Source organism: Armigeres subalbatus, chromosome 2 (assembly GCF_024139115.2).
Source record: "Armigeres subalbatus isolate Guangzhou_Male chromosome 2, GZ_Asu_2, whole genome shotgun sequence".
NCBI lineage: Eukaryota > Metazoa > Arthropoda > Insecta > Diptera > Culicidae > Armigeres > Armigeres subalbatus.
Window position 1 is genome coordinate 279,546,581 of NC_085140.1, and position 23,102 is coordinate 279,569,682.

At 39.6% G+C, this 23,102-nt stretch overlaps 2 protein-coding genes across 2 annotated transcripts; one reads left to right on the forward strand and one right to left on the reverse strand.

The window, feature by feature from the left end:
- Positions 1 to 5,604: 5,604 nt before the first annotated feature.
- Positions 5,605 to 23,034, forward strand: LOC134212308 (cullin-associated NEDD8-dissociated protein 1). The gene is made up of 9 exons (XM_062690036.1): positions 5,605 to 5,870; positions 14,036 to 14,205; positions 14,289 to 14,792; positions 14,848 to 15,010; positions 15,079 to 15,337; positions 15,419 to 16,814; positions 17,021 to 17,910; positions 22,217 to 22,363; positions 22,432 to 23,034. Exons 1-9 carry the CDS (start codon positions 5,835 to 5,837, stop codon positions 22,569 to 22,571), a joined length of 3,705 nt encoding a protein of 1,234 aa, XP_062546020.1. The 5' UTR covers positions 5,605 to 5,834; the 3' UTR covers positions 22,572 to 23,034.
- On the reverse strand, positions 10,044 to 11,582 carry LOC134216423 (uncharacterized). Its single transcript, XM_062695309.1, has 3 exons — positions 11,449 to 11,582; positions 11,186 to 11,329; positions 10,044 to 10,963 (listed from the first exon to the last, which is right to left on the reverse strand). Exons 1-3 carry the CDS (start codon positions 11,549 to 11,551, stop codon positions 10,584 to 10,586), a joined length of 627 nt encoding a protein of 208 aa, XP_062551293.1. The 5' UTR covers positions 11,552 to 11,582; the 3' UTR covers positions 10,044 to 10,583.
- Positions 23,035 to 23,102: the final 68 nt, after the last annotated feature.

Genomic DNA, 23,102 nt, shown 5'->3' on the forward strand with positions numbered 1-23,102 from the left:
AACAACTTTGTAGAAGGCGGCAATATTCTAAAAATTACATATTTTGAGATACCTGACCTATCAGGTTATTTCCAATACACTAGCGCCGCCAAGCGGTTGTATTATTAACTAAACTTGCTTTCGTCATGATTGTTGTAATCATCCGAACAACTTTGTAGAAGACGGCAATATTCTTAAGATTTCAACTATCGAAATATCTAACCTTTAAGGTTATTTCCAATTCACTAGCGCCGCAAAGCGGTTGGATTTCAAATTAAACTTGTTTTCGTCATGATGGTTTTGACCTCCCGAATAACTTTGTAGAAGACGCCAATATTCTAAAAATTCCAGATTTCGAGATATCTAACCTATCAGCACAGACAAACAGACATAACACATCGAACATTTACTCATCAAATTCATCGTCATTTAAACACTAACGACATCTGTTGATTTCAGTTAGTTGGGCAAATCACGAACCAGATGGCGATAGTGAGCAAATGTCAAACTCGAGCAAATCCGATGCGAGCGCTACTAGTGTCCGATTGGCCAACTTATGATTATTTGAATTGACCAGTAAATCAGTGAACGATGGAAATTTGACGAGTGTTATGTCTGTTTGTCTGTGCTATCAGGTTATTTCATATGCACTAGCGCCCCCAATCAGTTGAAATCCAAACTAAACTGACCTCCATCACAATGGTTTTGATGATGAATAACCGAACAATTTTTCAGAAGGCGGCACATTTTTTATTTATGCGTTACTCTTTATTTCCGTGTGATGGTTTGGCAACGGTTGGAGCGGGTCGCCAAATTTGCCAACTCGCTATTCACCGAAGGTTGCGTTTACATTTCCCACACCCGTTTACCAACGACCGGTGCGAGTTCGCGTCATGATAGAGGTTGCTATTTTGGCTTTATTTACGTACTGGTGGGGATCGTCTAAGACGATCCCCACCGATGTGTATCCAAATGAGTGTCTAGTATAGGAACGAAATGCGTTCATATTTTATTTATGCACTTGTTCTCGCACCGGTTGTTTCTATCAAGGTTGTTGAAGTGCAATCATGCTTCGCACCGGTGGTGAATATCCGGTTGCTATTGAGGCAAACACGGAAATAAATAAAATCAGGAAAAAAATATTATTTATTTTCAAATCTTTCAGAACGCGCTCCAACTTTTGTAATATAAATATGTGCGTAATGCATTTTGTGATTATCAGATTAGCTAGACACACATCTGCTGGGTGGCGCTAGCTTATATGCATTAATTTAGTGAGGTGGATATCTCGAGATCTATAAGACTTAGAAAGATTTTGTCTTGTACAAAGTTGTTCGGGTAGCCATAAAATTTATTATGGAGACTAGTTTAGTTTGGAGTTCATACGCATAGCGGCGCTAGTGTATGAGAAATAACCTGTTGGGGTAAATATTTCTAAATCCGTTAGAGTTAGAAAGTGGCCATCTTCTACAAAGTTATCCGAATTATCTGTTAGGTTGGTTATTATGTAAGATTTAAAAGGGTAGTCAAAACCAGAAGTTAAGTTTGAAACCGCACTATGGTTCACTATGGTTCACATCAAGTTCCAAGCATCCTTAACGAAACTTTAAAGTTCACTTTTACGCTCCCACCATACTAAAAATTACTTAAAATGAGAGCTGATTAAGCCAAAATAGCCCTTCTTATCCGAACTTCTGGTTGCTTGGGTTACTTTGTATAATACGACAATATTCTGAAAATTCCAGATTTTGAGATATTTACCCTATCAGTTTATTTCTTATACACTAGCGCCGCTAAGCCATTGTGTTTAAAACTAAACTTGCTTGCATCATGACGGTTTATACCACCCGAACAACTTTGTGGAATACGGCAATATTCTAAAAAATTCAATATTCTAAAAATATCTAACCTAGCAGGTTATTTCTTATACACTAGCGCCACCAAGCGGTTATATCTTAATCTAAACCTGTGTTGGTCATAATGGTTTTGACCACCCGAACAACTTTGTAGAAGGCGGCAATATTCTAAAAATTACATATTTTGAGATACCTGACCTATCAGGTTATTTCCAATACACTAGCGCCGCCAAGCGGTTGTATTATTAACTAAACTTGCTTTCGTCATGATTGTTGTAATCATCCGAACAACTTTGTAGAAGACGGCAATATTCTTAAGATTTCAACTATCGAAATATCTAACCTTTTAGGTTATTTCCAATTCACTAGCGCCGCCAAGCGGTTGTATTTCAAATTAAACTTGTTTTCGTCATGATGGTTTTGACCGCCCGAATAACTTTGTAGAAGACAATAGGCAATATTCTAAAAACTCCAGATTTCGAGATATCTAACCTATCAGCACAGACAAACAGACATAACACATCGAACATTCACTCATCAAATTCATCGTCATTTAAACACTAACGCCATCTGTTGATTTCAGTTAGTTGGGCAAATCACGAACCAGATGGCGATAGTGAGCAAATGTCAAACTCGAGCAAATCCGATGCGAGCGCTACTATTGTCCGATTGGCCAACTTATGATTATTTGAATTGACCAGTAAATCAGTGAACGATAGAAATTTGACGAGTGTTATGTCTGTTTGTCTGTGCTATCAGGTTATTTCATATGCACTAGCGCCCCAATCAGTTGAAATCAAACTAAACTGACCTCCATCACAATGGTTTTGATGATGAATAACCGAACAATTTTTCAGAAGGCGGCACATTTTTTATTTATGCGTTACTCTTTATTTCCGTGTGATGGTTTGGCAACGGTTGGAGCGGGTCGCCAAATTTGCCAACTCGCTATTCACCGAAGGTTGCGTTTACATTTCCCACACCCGTTTACCAACGACCGGTGCGAGTTCGCGTCATGATAGAGGTTGCTATTTTGGCTTTATTTACGTACTGGTGGGGATCGTCTAAGGCGCCAGTTATGAATTTCGATAGTCCAGATCTGGGTGCTGCGGATAGAGCCGCTTTTCTGCTCTCAAGCGAGAAGCGGGATATTTTGAAATCAATCCTATAAGCAGAATTATTTTGCAGTTCTCCGGCTGTCAAACATTTCCCGCTCTTCGAATTTCTCTTTCCATGATGCTGCATGAAGGCGAACGAATGCGCAAGACTCTGCATGACTTTACGATGGTTCACATATATTTCTGCTCCAATTAGCTGCTGAATATCGTGAAATCTCGTAACGAGTGCTTTTTAGTTGCATTCCTACTATTTATCCACTCGAAATATAATGTGAATAAATGTGTTACAAAGAATGCCAAACTCAAACAAAGTTTATTTTTATTTTTTTCCAAACAATAACAATACTTCTCAATATACAATCTAAAACGAACATAACCACAATTTTCAATGTTTGGCTCCGGCACAATAGAAAATTTTGGCTTCAGTTTGACAACCAAATCGATTCTATCCGCACCACCCAGGTCCAGATCGCCGAGTGTATAATTAGATAATTTTTTACAATTTTACAAAAAATAAACACAAGAGTGTCCATTATAAGAATATTTTGGGGGGTCTACAATAGTAGAAATACTAGAATAAGAGATCGGCGAAGACGCCATCTTGTTTCCAATCGAACCGTCAAAAGCGGTTCCATTTCGACTTGTTTACTTTTGGCGCCCATAAGAAGCAAGCAAAAAGTTCAAGTGCTGCCAGTATCATTTTCACGGTTTCATGCATTTTCATACGTTGCCATTTCGACAGTTTTTCACTCCGCCGGTCTCTGGTTATAGGGTTGCTATACAATAGGTAAGAAGAACGTCCCGAAACGAAACATGAAAATCAAATGAAGTGTCGACTATAGGGAAGCAATTTCCTACACGTAAAAAAAAGTAATTATTTTATTTATTTTACAGTATACCCCCGCTGATCCGACAAATGTATGGCCGGACTATCGGGGTTTCTCTCGTCAATCCGACTGTCAAATCCATACAAACGAATCAAAACAAAATCACAGCACAAATTTGAAAACTGACAGCATAATGTGTTTAAATGGGTGTTGATACTTTTTAATCCGGAAAATTCCGAATTAGCGAGATCCGGACTAACGAATCGTCGGACTAGCGAGGTCCGGATAAGCGGGGGGATACTGTATTTGATTTATATCCTTCATTATTTATAGCAATATACGTTTCATTTCACTGGATATAATCTTCATAACAAATTTGCATACAATGCATTTAGCGTGTTCATGTATCATATTTCGCTTCGATATGAAAAGTATAAGTTTTGCCTAATGGCAAAAATGTATAAGTCTAAACTTATACATTTCATTAGAAATATATTTGAGAAACAAGCAGCGGCGCTGGAGCCGGAGCAACATGGACGATTTTAATCCGGTCATTTTTTTCTCAATAAATTACATTTATCCGTGTGAGCTCGCGTGTGTTTCCAATTTTTTTCCATTATTTCAGTTTATACTGTCCGAGAGAAAAACAGGTACGTAACATAATTATATGATTATTCACGACCATGCTAATAAAATTTTCAAGTTTCAGTGATTGATGGAGGATCCCGCGCCGGAAAAATCAACATCAACCTGCATCTACGATAGTGATTGCGTCGGCCTGTAATTTGTTATATAGGTACGAGGTTTTAAATTAATGTGTTAAGACTAAAGGTAATCTCACACCTCGGGAATTCAATCCGCGAATTTTTCCCTATGTATTTCTGATTGTGTGATGTTTTCGGGATTCGGTTACGGAAAATCAAATGCGCGGCTCCACTTAAACACATGGTGACAAAAATCCGGCGGGAATATTTCCCGAGGTGTGAGGCTTCCTTAAATAAGTCTGTAATGAAAAGAAAACTTTTGAATAAAGGCAAATGTTTATTCGACAATACAAGTGTTTAAAAAAATCAAGCAACATAAAATGAAAGAAAACAACGGAATCACCGGTCTGAAAATTAATTTATGAATCTAATCGTTTCGTTATTGTTTTTCAAATGACGACCATAAAATTTATGTATGCAGGTTATTTATCAACCCTAATCATGTATATGCACATATGACATGAAATGTATAAGTTTCATGTTATGATTATCGTATGCAGTATCGCATAGCATTTATTCCAATTAGATATATTTTTCATTATGAAATCGCAATGGCAAAAATGTATGTGTTTTGCCGAATCCGAATACATTTGTTATGATTTTTTTTTTTCGTGTATTATGGACCCCCAGGGGGTCTACTATAGGGTGAATTGATTCGGACTTTAAAATGGTAATTTCAACGAATAACGTCGTGTATTTGAGCGTTTTATGTATGTATCGTGAAGAGGAGATGCAGAGCTTGTTATTAGATATCAAGCAGAATTATTATGTTGAACATTTCTACTCCTTATGAGAGGAAGAACAAAATTCCGCTACTAGGGGGTCCACTATTGGCTATTTTACCCTATATGCATCAAATTTTACTCCTTTTGTGGATAGTCCCATTCTCCCGCAAAGGAGTGTATTTCTGCCGAAAAGAGCATACCTTCAGCTGTACGTGTATAAATACTTCAAAGTATTTTATGTGTAAACTTGTTTAGCCGTGTGTTGTGACGGCTTGCAACCCTATCAACCCCGCATATTCCTATCTTTTTAGCACTGGGGTTATTATGTTTTGTGCTCGCCGTCAGACTGGCCGGTGCGCGACCAAGCAAGCAAATTTTTATCTTCTCATCATCGTGTGTTTTCATCGACCCGCAACAAGCAGTGTGAAAATTGTGTAAAATTCGGTCAAGCTTTGTGCGAAACCATTCGGATTACAGTGGAAAAGTTGCTGGAAGTTGCGGTTCCCGTTTGAGAGGTTTTATTTTCGTTTGGAACATCCGGAAAACAGCCGAAAAGGTCGTCAGAATGGCGTCCTACCAAATCGCAAATTTGCTTGAGAAGGTACGTCAAAATGTCTTGGGAGTAAAAAGTAATCTCATCCTGGGTTGATGGTTATAATTTTGGGAACGGGTAGGAAAGCAACGGGGACGAACTCGCAGAAGAAATAATGAATTGTGCATTACATGGTGGTAAATCTAATACTTTTATTACATACTTGCATTTATTTTGGTTATTTTAGTATGCTAATTACAATAACAACTTATATTTGCTAACTGGCACCAGCTAGAAAAAATGGCACCTAATAAAAATTGCATAAACAAAGCGTAATTTTTGTTTGAAAATCGATTTTTATATGCTAAGGTTTTGTACATAAATATTTACATACATATTTTGCAACTGAATTTTATTCAATAATACATATTATTTTCTGTAAAAAGCAAATGTTAATCATAAAATAAAAATCTCTTTGTTTCTTTGATATTAGTTTTCAATTTAATCTCTTTTTCCAATACGACTAATCAACCAAACCGATTCGGGAATCTAAAAAATGTAATCTTCAAGTTCAATCTTTGAGTACAATCTCCAAATATAATCTGAAACTTTTTTTTTGTGATTCTTATTTATTTGTCGGTTACGCCGTATTTCAGGTCAATGAAATTTTATACAAAATTCAAAATTAAATCTTTAAACCCAATATCTTCTCTTCCATGCCGTGATCTAAAATTGTATACTAGTAGGCTACCGTTGATCAGGTTCTAAAAGTGTGGGTCGCAACCAACCCGGGGGATTTATGCTGATCATTCTGCAGAATCAAATTTGAGACCGTCACGAAAAGTGGTCAGGAAGTATGGGCTAATAACTCAGCCATCTTACAACCGATTTTGATGATTTTTGTAGCAATCGATCGACAAACTCTTTAAGATTTTGCACAACTATTAAACACAATTGAATAAAGGCGCTCTTTTAAAGCATGTGAATGAGCTAAATGAAATGAGAAAAAAAGATATGATAACTTCTAAGGTAATCTCTTTTTTTTCTTTCCTCGAAATAAGTCACGAGAGAATAGGGTTTGTTTTACAAGAAAAGATAGGATATGAATGTTACAGAGTGCGTATTTGCTAGTGTTTTGTATTAGACGCAGAATGATCGCGCGAACATCGTAATGTTTGGTTCTGCTTTATGCGGTCGGTAAATAGATTAATTAGATTGTGAATCCACGACACATACCCATTAACACATGTTCCTTCCTGTGATTTTTGTGCAGACGCAGAGGTAAACTTCTTCTTCTTCTTCATTGGCATTACATCCCCCACTGGGACATTGCCGCCTCGCAGCGTTCATTATGCACATCCACAGTTGTTAACTGCGAGGTTTCTAAGCCAAGTTACCATTTTTGCATTCGTATATCATGAGGCCAACACGATGATACTTATTGCCCACGGAAGTCGAGACAACTTCCAAACCGAAAATGGCCTAGATCGGCACCGGGAATCGAACCCATCCGCCCTCAGCATGGTCTTGCTTTGTAGCCGCGCATCTTACCGCACGTCTAAGGAGAGGTAAACACGCCTTCTAAATTGCAAAAATGACCTAATTGGCCCTGACGGCAGCGCGAAAACAAACAGGGGGCTGGATGATGCTTTTTTATTTTATCCGGCAAGATATATAGGACGTCAATTTTAAAATGCTTATTGAAACGTTAAAACACATTTTATTTAGCCGAAAATAGTTTGATTTTTTGCGTTAGAAATTTGATTTACTTTTAGATTAGCATCACGAAAGCGGAGTTATTTTGATTAAAAAAAACTTGTGTTGACACTTTTTCAAAATCATGTTTGTTGTAGAAAAATAGTTAAGCATTGATGAAAATGATGACGATTTGATGATTGTTCGTGCTTCCCGTATTGTATTGCAATGCTGGATATATCTCTAAAATAAAAATAAGAAGGAATACAGCTGGAGGGGTCTACTACGAAAGGCCGAATCACAAAAGGCCGAATCACGAATGGCCGAATAACAAAAGGCCGAAACCACAAAAGGCCGAAACCACAAAAGGCCGAATCACAAAAGGCCGAAACCACATAAGACCGAATCACAAAAAGGCGAAAAAAATCGGCAGACCAACAAAGTGGACCGGAGCGAGCGCGCGGTCCACTTTGTTGGTCTGCCGATTTTATTCAGACTTCAAATACTTAATATAATTTAAAATATTTGGATTATTTTGTAATTTCTCAGTGAAGTCTTGTGAAGTCAGTTTCTCTTAAATTGGGAGAAAATGAAATACATTTAAGAACACCGCGTTCCCGTAAGTTATACAGTTTTTAGTTAAAAAAAGCATAACAATTGGAAAAGTTGATTTTGTTCAGCTTCTGATAAGGTTGATTAGAACGCTGCTAGTAGTTGCAAAACACGTGGACAAGTTTTTCTTAATGGGGAAGCATAATAAAAGTAAACGTAAATTTGTGAGTATTCCAAGTTCTCTTGGTTGAAAGATAGAAACTTTTGTAATGATTCGGCCTTTTGTGTTATTCGGCCTCTTGAGATTCGGCTTTTTGTATCATTCGGCCTTCTGGGTTTTCGGCCTTTTGTGATTCGGCCTTCTGTGGTTCGGCCTTTTGTGATTCGGCCTTTTGTACTAATCCCAGCTGGAGGACCATGAACATGAAGTAATTGTCATTTAGGAAGGCTAAAAAAATGCTGGATTCATTTTATATAGTGAATATGCATTTGTGTATTTGTATGTGGGTTTAGAATTAAAAAAATTACTTTGGATTGATATTGGTTTTGCCTTTCTCGTATACTACTATGTATACGGAAAAGTTATAGGTTCGGTCCAAAACCAAACTTTTTATAGAAGGCTCGGAGACCCATAGTGTTATATACCACCAATCGACTCAGCTCGACGATTTGAGGTGATGTCTGTACGTGTGTATGTATGTGTAAATGTGAAATAAACATTCTTGTACTTAGCATTATCCGATTTTCTCGCAACAAGTTGCATTTGACGCAAATTGTGGCCTAATTAGACCCTATTTAAAATTAGACCGATTGAACATTGCGTTTCGGAGTTATTAACAAAACATAACAATTTAAACAAAAAAAACTTTTTTCCGGGTATTGCTGCAATGCATTGAAATGAATGCTAATAAATGAGAAATGATGGAAATAATGAAATCTATTTCGCAAAAGTGCTATTTTGACTTATCTATTGTGTTTTTCTTATTTCGTTTTATAACGCACGAGTAAAGCATCACCATCGCTAGGTGGTTCAATCTGGGTTTAGATGAAACATTTGATTTTGATAATGGGTGAGGTAACATGATTATTAGATTTGAAAATTGAAATTTAATATTAGATTCGAATCGACTTTTGGTTATAAGCTAGAGATTTAGAATGTTTGATTTTGGTATTCCATTATGAAAACGTTCCAATGTTGGTTTGGTATTAGAACTTTGTTCATAAAATAGGAATACAGTCAAACCTCCATGAGTCGATGTTCTATGACTCGATATCGACTCATGGAAGCAAATTATGCCATATTAAAAAATATTTTCTGGGTTACTGCGATGGTCCCTCCAAACAGCTTTTCAAAGATTTCCCATTCTACATCTCGATATTTCTATGAGTCGATGGTCTCTTCAATATCGACTCATGGAGGTTTGACTGTATTGAATTTGCATTCCAGGGTTCATACATTGGATTTGTGTATCGGATTGGATGTGATCCATCATTCTTTTCACGTAAGAGTGACCTTAATGACATGTAACCTGAACAAAATTCAATTTCCTTGAGTTACGTGAAGTCAAGCAAATTTCCATTCGGTAAATTTCCGTGGCCGTACCAGGAATGCCTTCAGAATGGTCCTGCTTTATGGCCGCGTATATTAACACATGGCCACAGACTACCTTACACCTCGGAAATATTGTCCCCCGGATTTTGATCCCCGTGCATGTTAAACGGGGCCGGGATTTTGATTTTCCGTGCCCGAATTCCGAAAACATCGCGTATGTGAAAATACATGAGGAAAAATCTGCGAACCAAATTCCCGAGGTGTGAGGCTACCTTAAGGTCACTCCTGACAGAATCCAAGTTTTAAATTGCTCGCGGAATCGAGTGGTGTGCCCCCGAAAACGCGAGCACTTTCAAACTTGGATTCTGTCAGGAGTGACCTTAAGGAAGGCACCAGTCAGGGTTTGCAGAAATCGCTCTCAATAGATAATAGAGATGGTCGGGTTTCACATTTTGTAAACCCGAACCCGACCCGTACCCGATTTAGAAATTCATTTTGAACCCGGACCCGACCCGAACCCGGAATGAAAAATCTTATCAAACCCGAACTCGACCCGTACCCGACAATTTTTGCAGTCTTAAACCCGAGCTGGACCCTAACTAATTTTTTGGCGAAAACTCAAACTAGATATTTTATATTTCTTTTTACAACCAACAAGTTATATATCCAAACAACGAATAAGCCTCTTTCAGCACAGTCATTCACTACCAAAAATGAATTAATTTTATTTCTACTTTCAACAAATTCTTCCAATTCATCCCATATACTAGGATCTTCTTTGAGAAAATTTGCAGATATTCCAGAAATTTCAAAAAAAATCATCGTATTTTGAGAAACAAAATCCGAAAGCGTACAAGAAGTCAACTTATCGATCGTAGATACTTTCAATTTTATTTTTCTTACTTCATCACCCTTACAAGATTGTGTTGTGTTGTGTTTCATCATCAAGGATCTCAATAATGTTTTCGTCTACCATATTTTCATCAAAGGATTGATCCAGTAGGCCATGCCGATTTAAATTTTATAAAAATACTTGAAGAAGGGCCTTTTGAAGGAAATAGTTTTTCCCAAGCTGTTGTCATCAAAACTTCGGCAATATGATGCTTACACGCCAGCCATAAAAGATCTCTGCCAATCCGCTTCTCGATTAGGGTACAAGCGCTTTTTTTGATTCCTGTATTTGCTGCTGTTGTATCAAATCCCATTGCACAGATGCGATCGCTTAGTTCCCATGCATTCATCAATTTGCAAACTTCGTTTGCCTGTCTTTCACCAGTTCCAGAAGACAATTTTGGGACTCCAAGCAGCTGAACATTTGCCCCAGAGGATACCAAAACTGGCAATCTTTCTACTTTGTCAGTACCTGAAAAGAAAAAAAAATCAGATAAATTCTTTAAAAAAAAGTTAAAAATATGTTACAAATAGCTTCTTTAAAAAAAACAAATATTACCAAATTGTAGGAAAGAAATTTCAAGTAACAAAAAACCTATCGATTACTTCAAATCATGCTTAGTTAGAAGATATCCAAAAATCATAACACAGAATAACACATTTCAATGCTATAAAAAATACTCAAATATATTACCTGTGAGATCTTGAAGCAGCTTTCCATCCCAATGTACAACAAGTGGTCCATTCAGATCAAAATTGCTTTGGATATTTTGAGCAATCTCTTCGCGATATTCTGCACGGGCCCTTGAGATTGTTTGTCTGCTAACGGTAAAATCGTCTGAAAAATAGATAAAGTTGATAAAGATTTTGTTTTAGTTACAAGATACTATCAATATAATAAAATTAAACTCAAGGAGAAAGAACAATACAATAAAAGTACTGTTAAGGAGAACTTACCTAAGTTTAGTCCAGCACTTGTTAAAACCGCAGAAATAACATACATTGCATTTCGGTCGCTTAGTCCAATACGGTCTAGGGTGGCAGCTAGTATAGGAGTCATTATTCTTGATTTACTTCGCTCGAAAAACGCTCTACTAGTGGAGGGTTTCTCATCTGGAAGCAAGACATAAAAATATTGACATATAGGTAGTAGAAGTTACCATCTTATTTGATTATATTCTTACCTCCTCCATCAATAGTAAAAACGCTGGTTGTTGGTTCTTCTTCGATTTTGCCTTTTTTACTTCTCGCAAAGGCAGAACTGTTTATCCTTATCGTTTTTAATCAAATTTAATGCATTTCGTCGAGCAATGTCAAACAATCGATCTAAATTATTAATGAAACTAGACTCTTGCTCTTTCTGTTTTTCTCCCGCGTGCGAAGATTTTTTGATAATTGCTCGCATTTTGTTAAATAATTTTAGGAGCTTAACAACAGCATTGTAGTGTTGCATTAGAGGATTTCTATATTTCTCCCAAAAAATTTGAAGTTCAGTTACTACAGTTTTTTTAGCAGCTGGTTTTATACTCAAGTGTTGATTTTTCATTATAAAACGCATTCGACCAAGCACATCACCGTTTGAAGGCAACTTTACACCTTTAAAACTTTCAATTGGGACAACAAGTTCCATACTTAATTCTCCCTTAGATTTTGAATCCATTTTATGTATTCCACTTGCACGATCAAATATCACTTCACAAAAGCAAGAAGCACATTTTTCTTGCAGGACCAGTGGTTTTGGACAAACAAAGATTTGAAGAATAAAAATTAATTACGTTATATCGAGGTATACCTGTAGAAATAAAGAGCTTTTATTTGATTTGTTAATACAACAAATAGTCCCAATGATTTGGGAGTTACAATTTTATGAAAAATTAAAATTCCTGAAATGATCGATTTTTCTGAATACCCTATATTGAAATTGGTCACCATAAAGGGGAAATAATAAAATGGGTCCAATATTGTTTTATAAGGAACGATCCTACCAAATATAATGTAATTTTGAGGGATCATATCAATAATGTTGGAACTGGATGGCTGTATATTTTTATTTGAGGCTAACAAAATAAATGGAAGAAGTACTTAATTTATTTCGTGTATTTACATTCACGCTTCGAAAATTGAACTCTAAACTATAGCATAAACCAAACTTGACCAAATTTTGAGTTCTTCAATTTATGTCAATTTTGAGTAAATTTTTTTAGCGTGTTAGCTCGGATGTGTTTTTCTACTAAAAAAAAAGATCCCCCCCCTTATTCACCCCCTCCCTCTCTAGCTACACTACTGTACAGAGTACGGAAAGTATTTACCAATCGGATAAAAATTCGCGAGATTGCGTGATAATCATGCATTTAATTTCGCACGGCACCGAATACGCCTGCATCGCCGCCGCAATTGTCGGTGGTACGTTGCACTCATTTTAAACACCCCTGGGGACACGGTCGAAACCCTCGACTTTGGATGCTTATAACTTGGCCAATTTCAAAGGAATTTACATCCGGTCTTCACCAGTCGCTTCCTTATATGAAAAAGGTTCTACATCTTGTCCACAACAGGAATCCGTCGACTACAGCGCTACCTAGAAGCAAAAAAGTGAAACGGTTGCGTTTCCCCATACATTTGGATCACTTTTCCCATACAAACTTTGAGCCATTTGCTCACGCCAACCACTGGACCGAATGAGCTGCAATTTTCAGGGGAGCTTCTGGGACCCCCAAACTGTCATTTAAGGGTGCAAGGTTTGAAATTCAGGATTTCATGCATTTTGGGCCAGTCTAGTGTATACAGACATGATAAGTGAGAGATTTTCTCATTCTCCTTTGAATTTAAACCCTGGCCCCAGTGAAGGAATTCTCGCTTAACTTTTCAAAAGGACCTAAGTAACATTTTTTTCATGATTTAATTTGAATAGCGCAATAAACAGAAAAACATGAAAGCTTTTGATTGCAGTACTCAAATTAATTCATGAAAAAAATGTTACTTAGGTCCTTTTGAAAAGTTGAGCGAGAATTCCTTAGATAAAAATAATATTTGTTCTACCCTACCTATATTGGACGAAAAACCCAACATTTTTTTCTCATTATTTTGATTAATGAAAATATACTCCATTGCGATATTTTCCATAGTTGAACCGTTTGTTTGAGAAACTGCATATGTAACATTTTTGGCCAAAATGAGATTTTTATATATTCTGAATTCTCGTCCAAAAATACGTATTCTGGCAAAAAACACAAAAAAAATTGTTCAGAAATGCATAAAACAAATTTCGTTTGTTTTAGAAACTACATATGTCCACGCACTTTGAAGAGCAATTGTGGAGTACTGCTTACAGTTTTAGCACTGGAAGGGCCCCAAGGTGTTGGATTTTGCCAATAACTATTGATCTGTATCAAAGAAATCGAAAGATTCGGTGCCAATTTGTTCAAAAACAGTTCAAACAAATTGTGTAAAAATGATGTATGCAGTTTCTCAAACAAATGATTCAGTTATAGAAGGTGTTTTTCTTATAAAAGATACATTGGAAACGTAAAAATTGTATTTATAGATGACGTCCAATGATAAGGACTTTCGCTTCATGGCTACCAACGACCTGATGACGGAACTCCAGAAGGATAGTATCAAGCTGGATGATGAATCGGAAAAGAAGGTCGTACGCATGGTGCTTCGTTTGCTGGAGGACAAGAATGGAGAAGTGCAAAATTTGGCCGTTAAATGGTAATCAAGTTTTTCAAATGCATCAATTGAAAAGACCCCAAGTACAAAATAAACCTGAAATCTTTTCAAATTGCTTATTCCAGCCTGGGACCACTTGTAAACAAGGTAAAGGAGAATCAAGTGGAAACCATAGTCGATTCGCTTTGCGCCAACATGGTTTCGAACAACGAGCAGCTGCGGGACATTTCGAGTATTGGATTGAAAACGGTCATTTCGGAACTGCCACAGTCGTCAAATTCGTTGGTACCGAACGTATGCCAACGTATCACTGGCAAATTGAGCAACGCTATCGAGAAGGAAGACGTTTCGGTCCAGCTGGAAGCGTTGGATATTTTGTCGGATTTGCTGTCTCGATTCGGTGATTTGTTAGTCCCGTTCCATGACCTGATTTTGAAGGCATTGGTTCCACAACTTGGGTCCGCTCGGCAAGCCGTACGTAAGCGAACGATTGTTGCGTTGTCGCATCTTCTGACAACTTGTAACAACAACGCGTACAATAAGGTAATCGAACACCTTCTGGATGGTTTGGAGAAGCCCCAGGATCAGAGTATGGTGCGAACGTATATTCAATGCCTGGCTGCTATTTGGTATGTTGAGCATTACGTAATATGATATACTTGATTAATCATTGTTCGATTTCAGTCGTCAGGCAGGACATCGTTTATGCAATCATATCGAACGTGTAATGCTTTTGCTGAACCAGTACAGTCATCGAGATGACGATGAGCTTCGCGAATTTTGCTTGCAAGCTTGTGAGGCTTTTGTTCAACGTTGCCCGGAAGCAATAATGCCGTATATTCCATCGGTAAGCGTAGTTGTTTGCAGACGGTATTTTTTGTAGTTGGATGTCAATTAATGTATTCGAATTTCTAGATTGTTGATCTGTGCCTCAAATACATTACATACGATCCTAATTATAATTACGAGGCAGACGATGGCGATGGTGGCGTTGCGATGGACATGGAAGACGATGAAGATATCGATAGCGAGGAATACAGTGACGATGATGATATGAGTTGGAAAGTTCGCCGCTCGGCGGCCAAGTGTTTGGAATCTGTTATTTCAACCAGACATGAACTGTTGGAGGACTTCTATAAAACTCTTTCACCCGCGCTCATCGCTCGATTCAAAGGTAAATTATGTTACCCAAACTAATTATTTTATGAAAAATCGTGTGTGGTTAAAATATAATACATCATGTATATATTTACAGAACGCGAGGAAAATGTGAAATCTGATATCTTCCACGCGTACATCGCCCTTCTGAAGTCTACTCGACCGATTGGTGATGATATTGCTCACGATCCGGATTCGATGGAGCAAGTCCCCAGTTCTATCAGCATGCTTCAGGACCAAGTACCTATGATTGTGAAAGCTGTGCAGCCACTAATGCGAGAGAAATCAGTCAAAACTCGCCAGGACTGTTTCCTGTTGCTTCGTGAACTGCTGAATGCATTACCCGGGGCTCTATCGAATCATATCGACCAGCTGATGGGTGGAATTCACTACTCACTAAATGATAAAAACTCCACCTCTAACATGAAAATCGACGCTCTAGGATTTGTATACTGTATGTTGGGTGGACACAATCCCCAAGTTTTCCATCCACATATCAAAACTCTGGTCCCTCTTGTTGAAGCTGCTGTTTTCGATCCGTTCTACAAAATCGCTACTGAAGCGCTTCTTGTTTTGCAGCAGTTGGTAAAGGTTATTCGACCGCTGAATATCCAGACTAATTTTGATTTTACCCCATACGTACACCCCTTGTACTCGAGTACTTTGCAAAAACTTCGTTCACCGGAAGTTGATCAGGAAGTAAAGGAACGAGCCATTGCTTGCATGGGGCAGATTATTGCAAACATGGGTGATGTGCTGCAACAAGAGCTGAACACATGTTTGCCACTGTTCATGGAAAGACTGAGAAACGAAGTGACCCGACTGAGCTCTGTGAAAGCACTAACTATGATCGCCGCCTCGCCATTGCGAGTAAATCTTAGTCCAATTATTGCTGAAGTTGTGCCGGTTCTTGGATCGTTCTTACGAAAGAACCAACGAGCACTCAAGCTTAATTCGCTCACCTTGTTGGATACATTAGTCACGCACTACCACCAGCTTATCGATGACATATTGTTGCGCAATGCGGTTTCTGAAGTCCCACCACTGCTCTCGGAATCTGATCTACATGTCGCACAACTTTCACTGGTGCTGCTGACTTCCGTTGCTCGACATCAACCGCAAGCTTTGATTGGAGTTCACGAGCAAATTCTGCCGGAGGTTATGACTCTGGTACGCTCTCCATTGTTGCAAGGGACCGCCCTCAACTGTACATTGAATCTATTCCAAGCGTTGGTGCACGCCAATCTACCGGGACTTAGCTACCGTCATCTGTTGAACATGTTGATGTATCCCCTCAATAACCAACAGCAAGGACAACAATTGCATAAGCAAGCCTATCACTCGCTTGCCAAGTGTATTGCGGCATTGACGCTGCAGGTACCAAACGAAGCCGTGGCTGTGGCGCGAGAATTTTTGCGGGAGATTCAGAACCGTCGTAGTGACGCTCATTTGGTGTTTTATCTTCTTACCATCGGCGAGATAGGAAGGCACTTGTAAGTATATTCATGAATAAAGCTGCATAAATATTTATTCTAATTTTCTTGTTTTTAAATCCTCTGCTAATGCGATTTGCTGCAGAAGAAGATGCTAACTACATTCTATTTTAATTTTGAACAACTTTTTCCGATGTTTAATAAGACGCCGATATTACCGATGATTTCTAGATCTCTAAGTAATTCTTTGTTTTCCATTGTTTCAGCAATCTGAACTCAATCGATTCCTTGGCTCAAATCGTACTCAACTGTTTCTCGGCCTCATCCGAGGATGTAAAGGGTGCTGCGTCCCATGCATTGGGGGCCATTGCTGTCGGTAATTTGACCCACTATCTGCCTTTCATTTTGAACGAGATCGAAGCGCAACCGAAGAGGCAATATCTGTTGCTGCACTCGCTTAAGGAAGTTATCTCGTCGCTTTCCACCACCAAACATGGTTTGGAGCAGCTGCTGCCGTCAGTCCCGTCTATATGGGCCGAGTTGTTCAAGCACTGCGAATGCTCCGAGGAAGGATCTCGCAACGTGGTGGCTGAGTGCTTGGGAAAACTTGTGCTGGTTAATCCGGAAGAACTGTTGCCACGACTACAGATGGCACTCGGCAGCGACAGTCATCTGATGCGAACAGCTGTTGTCTCGGCTATAAAGTTCACTATATCCGACCAACCCCAATCGATTGATCCACTGCTGCGGCAGTGTATCGGGCAATTCCTTTTCGCGCTTCAGGACCCAGAACCAGCGGTTCGCCGAGTAGCACTAGTTGCATTTAATTCAGCTGTTCATAATAAGCCAAGCCTTGTGCGAGAGTTGCTTCCGGAGCTGCTTCCACAATTGTACTCCGAAACTAAGGTTAAGAAAGATCTGATTCGGGAGGTCGAGATGGGTCCTTTCAAGCACACTGTAGATGATGGGCTGGATATACGGAAAGCTGCATTCGAATGCATGTATACTTTACTAGAACAGGGTCTAGATCGGGTTGACATCATGCAGTTCCTCGAACACGTGCAGGCTGGACTAAAGGATCACTATGACATCAAGATGTTGACGTATCTTATGACTGCGCGGTTGGCTGTCCTTTGTCCCTCCGCTGTATTGCAAAGTAAGTTAATCACTAATTCTTATTTTTTCGTCACATGACTATAAGAATAGCTAATTTAGACTATGAGTTTTATCACTTGAAGTGTATCTTGAATCTTGATATGAAACGTCATTATACATTATGACGAAGAACGCATGGAGCAGGTCAGTAGCTCACAAAGCATATTTAAAAGAATTATTCTTCTTTTCGACTTCCATTTATCTCGTGAAACACTACCTCGGAGGTTTTTATCCTTTTTTTAGTAGATGTGTTAGGTCCGAAGCATTCGTTGCCACTCGCTGCATGAACTGTACGCGATGTACGTGGATAGCACAAAGTTTTTCATCAATGATTACAACCCCGCTTTTGTGGCCACTCATTCTCCGCCTTGTAGAGAAAGTCTGGTCCGGTAAACCAGCGACCATCTGGCTGCAACGTGGGATATTTTTCCCATTTAGTGGTCTCATCCGCAACGTCAAGCTTCGCCATTACTCGGGATGAGTGCCCTTCAGAACTTCACCGATCGGTACAGCCATATATTGGCGATATTTGTGGTCATCCGAATTAATCCACTGTACTGTTCTGGAATCCAAATCAAGAAACGGAAAACCAAATCGACCACGTTCTAAACGACGGTAAATTCTTCTCCGACATCACGAACGTAAGCGCTTACCGCAGTGCGAATATAGAATCCGACCACTACCTCGTTGCAGTATGTCTGCGCTCAAAACTCTCGACGGTGTACAACACGCGTCGAAGTGGTCCGCCACGGTCAAACATTGGGTGGCTACAAGACGGTAGACTAGCCCAAGACTACGTGCAGCAATTGGAAGTGGCACTCGCAACGGAATAGCAGCTAGGCGCAGCGTCTCTTGAAGATGACTGGAGAGATATTCGATCCGCCATTGTAAGCACCGCAACCGCTGCACTAGGCACGGTGCCACTGGATCAGAGAAACGACTGATATGACGGCGAATTTGGTGAGCAGTTAGTTGAGGAGAAGAATGCAGCATTGGGGGAGATTGTTGCAACACTGCACGATGGCAAACGAGGCACGATACAAAAGGGGGCGGAGCAGACAAAACACAATTTTTCGGAAGGTCAAGACCGTGAAGAGACGGAGCTAATAACGCCCGAATGTTCTATGAGAAGTTAAACCGTTCATGTAAGGACCACGTGCCGCAGCCCGATATGTGTAAGGACATAAACGGGAACCTTCTTACAAACGAGCTTGAGGTGATCCAAAGGAGGCAGCAGCACTACGAAGAGCACCAGAATGGCGATGTGGCTGACAACAGTGGCGGTACCTGGGAGCACGCGCGCAGGACATACGACTCCCGGCTCCGAATCTCCAGGAGTTGACCAACTACGCACTACCAGAGACCAGGTATTCGCCGTTCGTCAGGTATTGCAGAAATGCCGCGAATACAACGTGCACTCACATAATTTATTTATCGACTTCAAAGCTGCATATGATAAAATCGATCGGGACTATCTATGGCAGCTAATGCACGAAAACGGATTTCCGGATAAACTGATACGGTTGGTCAAGGCGACGATGGATCGGGTGATGTGCGTAGTTCGAGTTTCAGGGGCATTCTCGAGTCCCTTCGAAATGCGCAGAGGGTTACGGCAAGGTGATGGTCTTTCGTGTCTGCTATTCAACATCGCTTTGAAGGGAGCAATACGAAGGGCAGTGTTTGACACGAGTGGTACGATTTTCACGAAGTCCGTCCAGTTACTTGGTTTCACCGACGACGTAGGTATTTTGGCACGTAACTTTGGGAAGATGGAGGAAGCCTACATCAGACTGAAAAGCGAAGCTAAACGGATTGGACAAGACATTAAAAGGTCAAAAACGAAGTACATGATAAGAAGAGAACCAAGGTACGCCAGCCACCACGAGTTTGTATCGTGGTGACGAAATGGAGGTGGTTGAATAATTCGTGTACTTAGGCTCACTGGTGACTTCCGATAACGATACCAACACAGAAATTCGGAGACGCATTATGTCAGGAAATCGTACGTACTTTGGACTCCGCAAAACGCTCCGATCAAAAAGAATTCGCCGCCGTACCAAACTGACTATCTACAAAACGCTTATTAGACCGGTAGTTCTATATGGACACAAGACCAACGAGGACCAACGCGTATTGGGAGTTTTCGAAAGGAAAGTGCTGCGTACCATCTATGGTGGGGTGCAGATGGCGGATGGTACTTGGAGGAGGCGAATGAACCACGAGTTGCATCAGCTGTTATGTTAAACTAATTTACAAAAAAATAACTATTGCACCATGCTATAGACTGCGCTGGCCGGTTGTAAATGCCTGTCTCTTTGCTCCAATGATTTTAGTTCTCGTTAATCGTTCGGGTTCGTACCGTAACGTTTCTGATACATGAAAACTTCTTCGGAAGCCAGAATCACAAAGCGCGTCTGGAAGGTTGCTGGAAAATTGGTCGTAGTTCGAAAAATCACAAGGCGCGTCTGGAAGGCCACTGAAAAATGCTTTGTGGTTTGCAAAATCGTGGGCCCTCCTTAGCCGTGCGGTAAGACTCGCGGCTACAAAGCAAGACCATGCTGAGGGTGGCTGGGTTCGATTCCTGGTGCCGGTCTAGACAATTTTAGGATTGGAAATTGTCTCGACTTCCCTTGGCATAAAAGTATCATCGTGTTAGCCTCATGATATACGAATGCAAAAATGGTAACTTGGCTTAGAAACCTCGCAGTTAATAACTGTGGAAGTGCTTAATGAACACTAAGCAGCGAGGCAGCTCTGTCCCAGTGTGGGGATGTAATGCCAGTAAGAAGAAGAAGAAGGTTTGCAAAATCACAAAGCGCGTCTGGAAGACCGCTGGAAAATGGATTGTGGTGTGAAAAATCACAAGGCACGCCATGAAGGCCGCTGGAAAATGTTTGTGGTTTGGAAATACACAAATCGCGTCTGGAAGGTCGCTGGAATATGGATTGTGGCTTGGAAAATCACAAAATCACGTCCGGACGACCTCTGGAAAATTGAATTGGAAAAATACAAAACGCGTCTGGAAGACTGCTAAAAAATGGATTGTGGTTGGAAAAACCACAAAGCGCGTCTGGACGACTGCTGAAAAATGGATTGTGGTTTGAAAAATCACGAAGCGCGTCTGGTAGACCTATGCCAGAGGATCTTTTTCCTTTTTATGAGAAAAGAAGGGGAATGTGGGTTTGATAAAGTTACCATCAGCGAGTGATTTTATATTGACACCTCACCTTGTCAATTCGGTGAGCAGCAAGCCATGACTCGGTCTTATTGTCAGATCTCCGTGGCGTGCGCCCCCGCCCTGCTGCCATCGCATTTCGCTCTGGCCATTCGGGGTCACACATTTTTCATTGCTTATTCAATCATTTTTGGGTTATCTTCTAGCATAACGGTGTTGATTTGATTATTAAAAACCTTCAAGAAATCAATACATGGATTAGAAATTATTTTTTATTCAATAAAATCATTGGCAATAAACCTAGGTACCTACAATAATTTAATATTAAATAATAACAATATTAATTGTAGAATTCAAATGTAACCTATTTTGCCCCGATGTTTGGCCCGTTTTACCCCGGCGGTGGATTTTTTTGTTATTTCATGCCCTTGGAATATGAGCTTCTTCTTATTGGCATTACATCCCCACACTGGGACAGAGCCGCCTTGCAGCTTAGTGTTCATTAAGCACTTCCACAGTTATTAACTGCGAAGTTTCTAAGCCAGGTTACCATTTTTGCATTCGTATATCATGAGGCTAGCACGATGATACTTTTATGCCCAGGGAAGTCGAAACAATTTCCAATCCGAAAATTGCCTAGACCGGCATGGAATATGAGCTATTTTAATCAATTAAATTAAAATATTGTTCTGAGGCATTGAGGGTGTGCCTTAGCCGATCCATCTTGTCCCCATCCTACCCGTTAAAAGTCAATAAGTTAGAGATTCGTTTGCATCACACAAAACGGTGCTTACCGCGCGGCTAAAGAAGGCTCCAGGTTGATGCACGCAAAAAGTCAATAAGTCATAGTCATAGGGTTACAGTTACACAGTCACGAAAACGATTCAAGATTCAAGTTCAAAATCTACTCTTGTCTATCGAATGAGTCCTGAAGATCGCAAATCGGGCATAAGACTATAAAAATATGATGCAAACAAATTCGTCACATTCTTAGGGAGTGCTCTCAATCTTTGAGTTTAAAAAAATGATTTTTTATTTTAAATTAATAGATTCATCACTGTTAAACCCCAAACTTATGGCCGGGAATATGATGCACATCTAAACAAAATATAACACTATTTACACATTTCAGAACTCGATCAATTTGTGGATCCATTGAGGACAACGTGCACGCTGAAAGTGAAGGCTAATTCGGTTAAGCAGGAGTACGAAAAACAAGATGAATTAAAACGATCTGCGCTAAGAGCTGTGGCGGCTCTTCTCCAAATACCGAAAGCAGGTAAAGCAATTTTTGGTTTGGGAAAAATTAACGGCCATAAAATAACACTTCTGTTTCCCTTCCAATAGATAAAAATCAGCATTTGGCAGAATTCCTTTCGTTGATTCGCAGTTCTTCGGAGTTACAACCCTTGTTTGAGTCAGTGCAGAAGGATTCCTCCGTGATGACCAACAACAATGCCGACAGCCTGTCGATGGACCAGAGCTAGGTGGAGCGTTATGGTAGTGCGATTGTTTCTAGCTATTGGTTCAAAAAACGGAAGGTATGGTAAGTGACAAGACGCTACTGCTCATGTGTTTATCTCTTCGGTCTAAAAGATCAACAAACGCGAAACAACACGACACATTCAACTTCTCCCGCGTATGACTGTTAAAAACAAGGGAAGATATTCGTAACAAAAAGTCTACAAGTGAAATCGAAACGCGTGTGTTTAAACGAAAGATTGATGCATTTAGTTTTAATAGCATTTCCCTGAGATGTACGATAGGCTAAGGGCAAATGGTTCGGCGTGCCCGTATACCTACAACGGAGATGATTATTGACATGGAAATTTATCATCAGATGGGTACATCAAATATCATAAATATTTTACTTCGTTTTCTAAAATCCTTAAAACAACATTACTGAATCAAATCATATGTAGTTACAATAAACCCGCTGATACAATTGAATTGATAGTTATGTTATACATTTCTATAACTATTCGAACAATACAATTCTCTATTTTATCTTAAGTGTG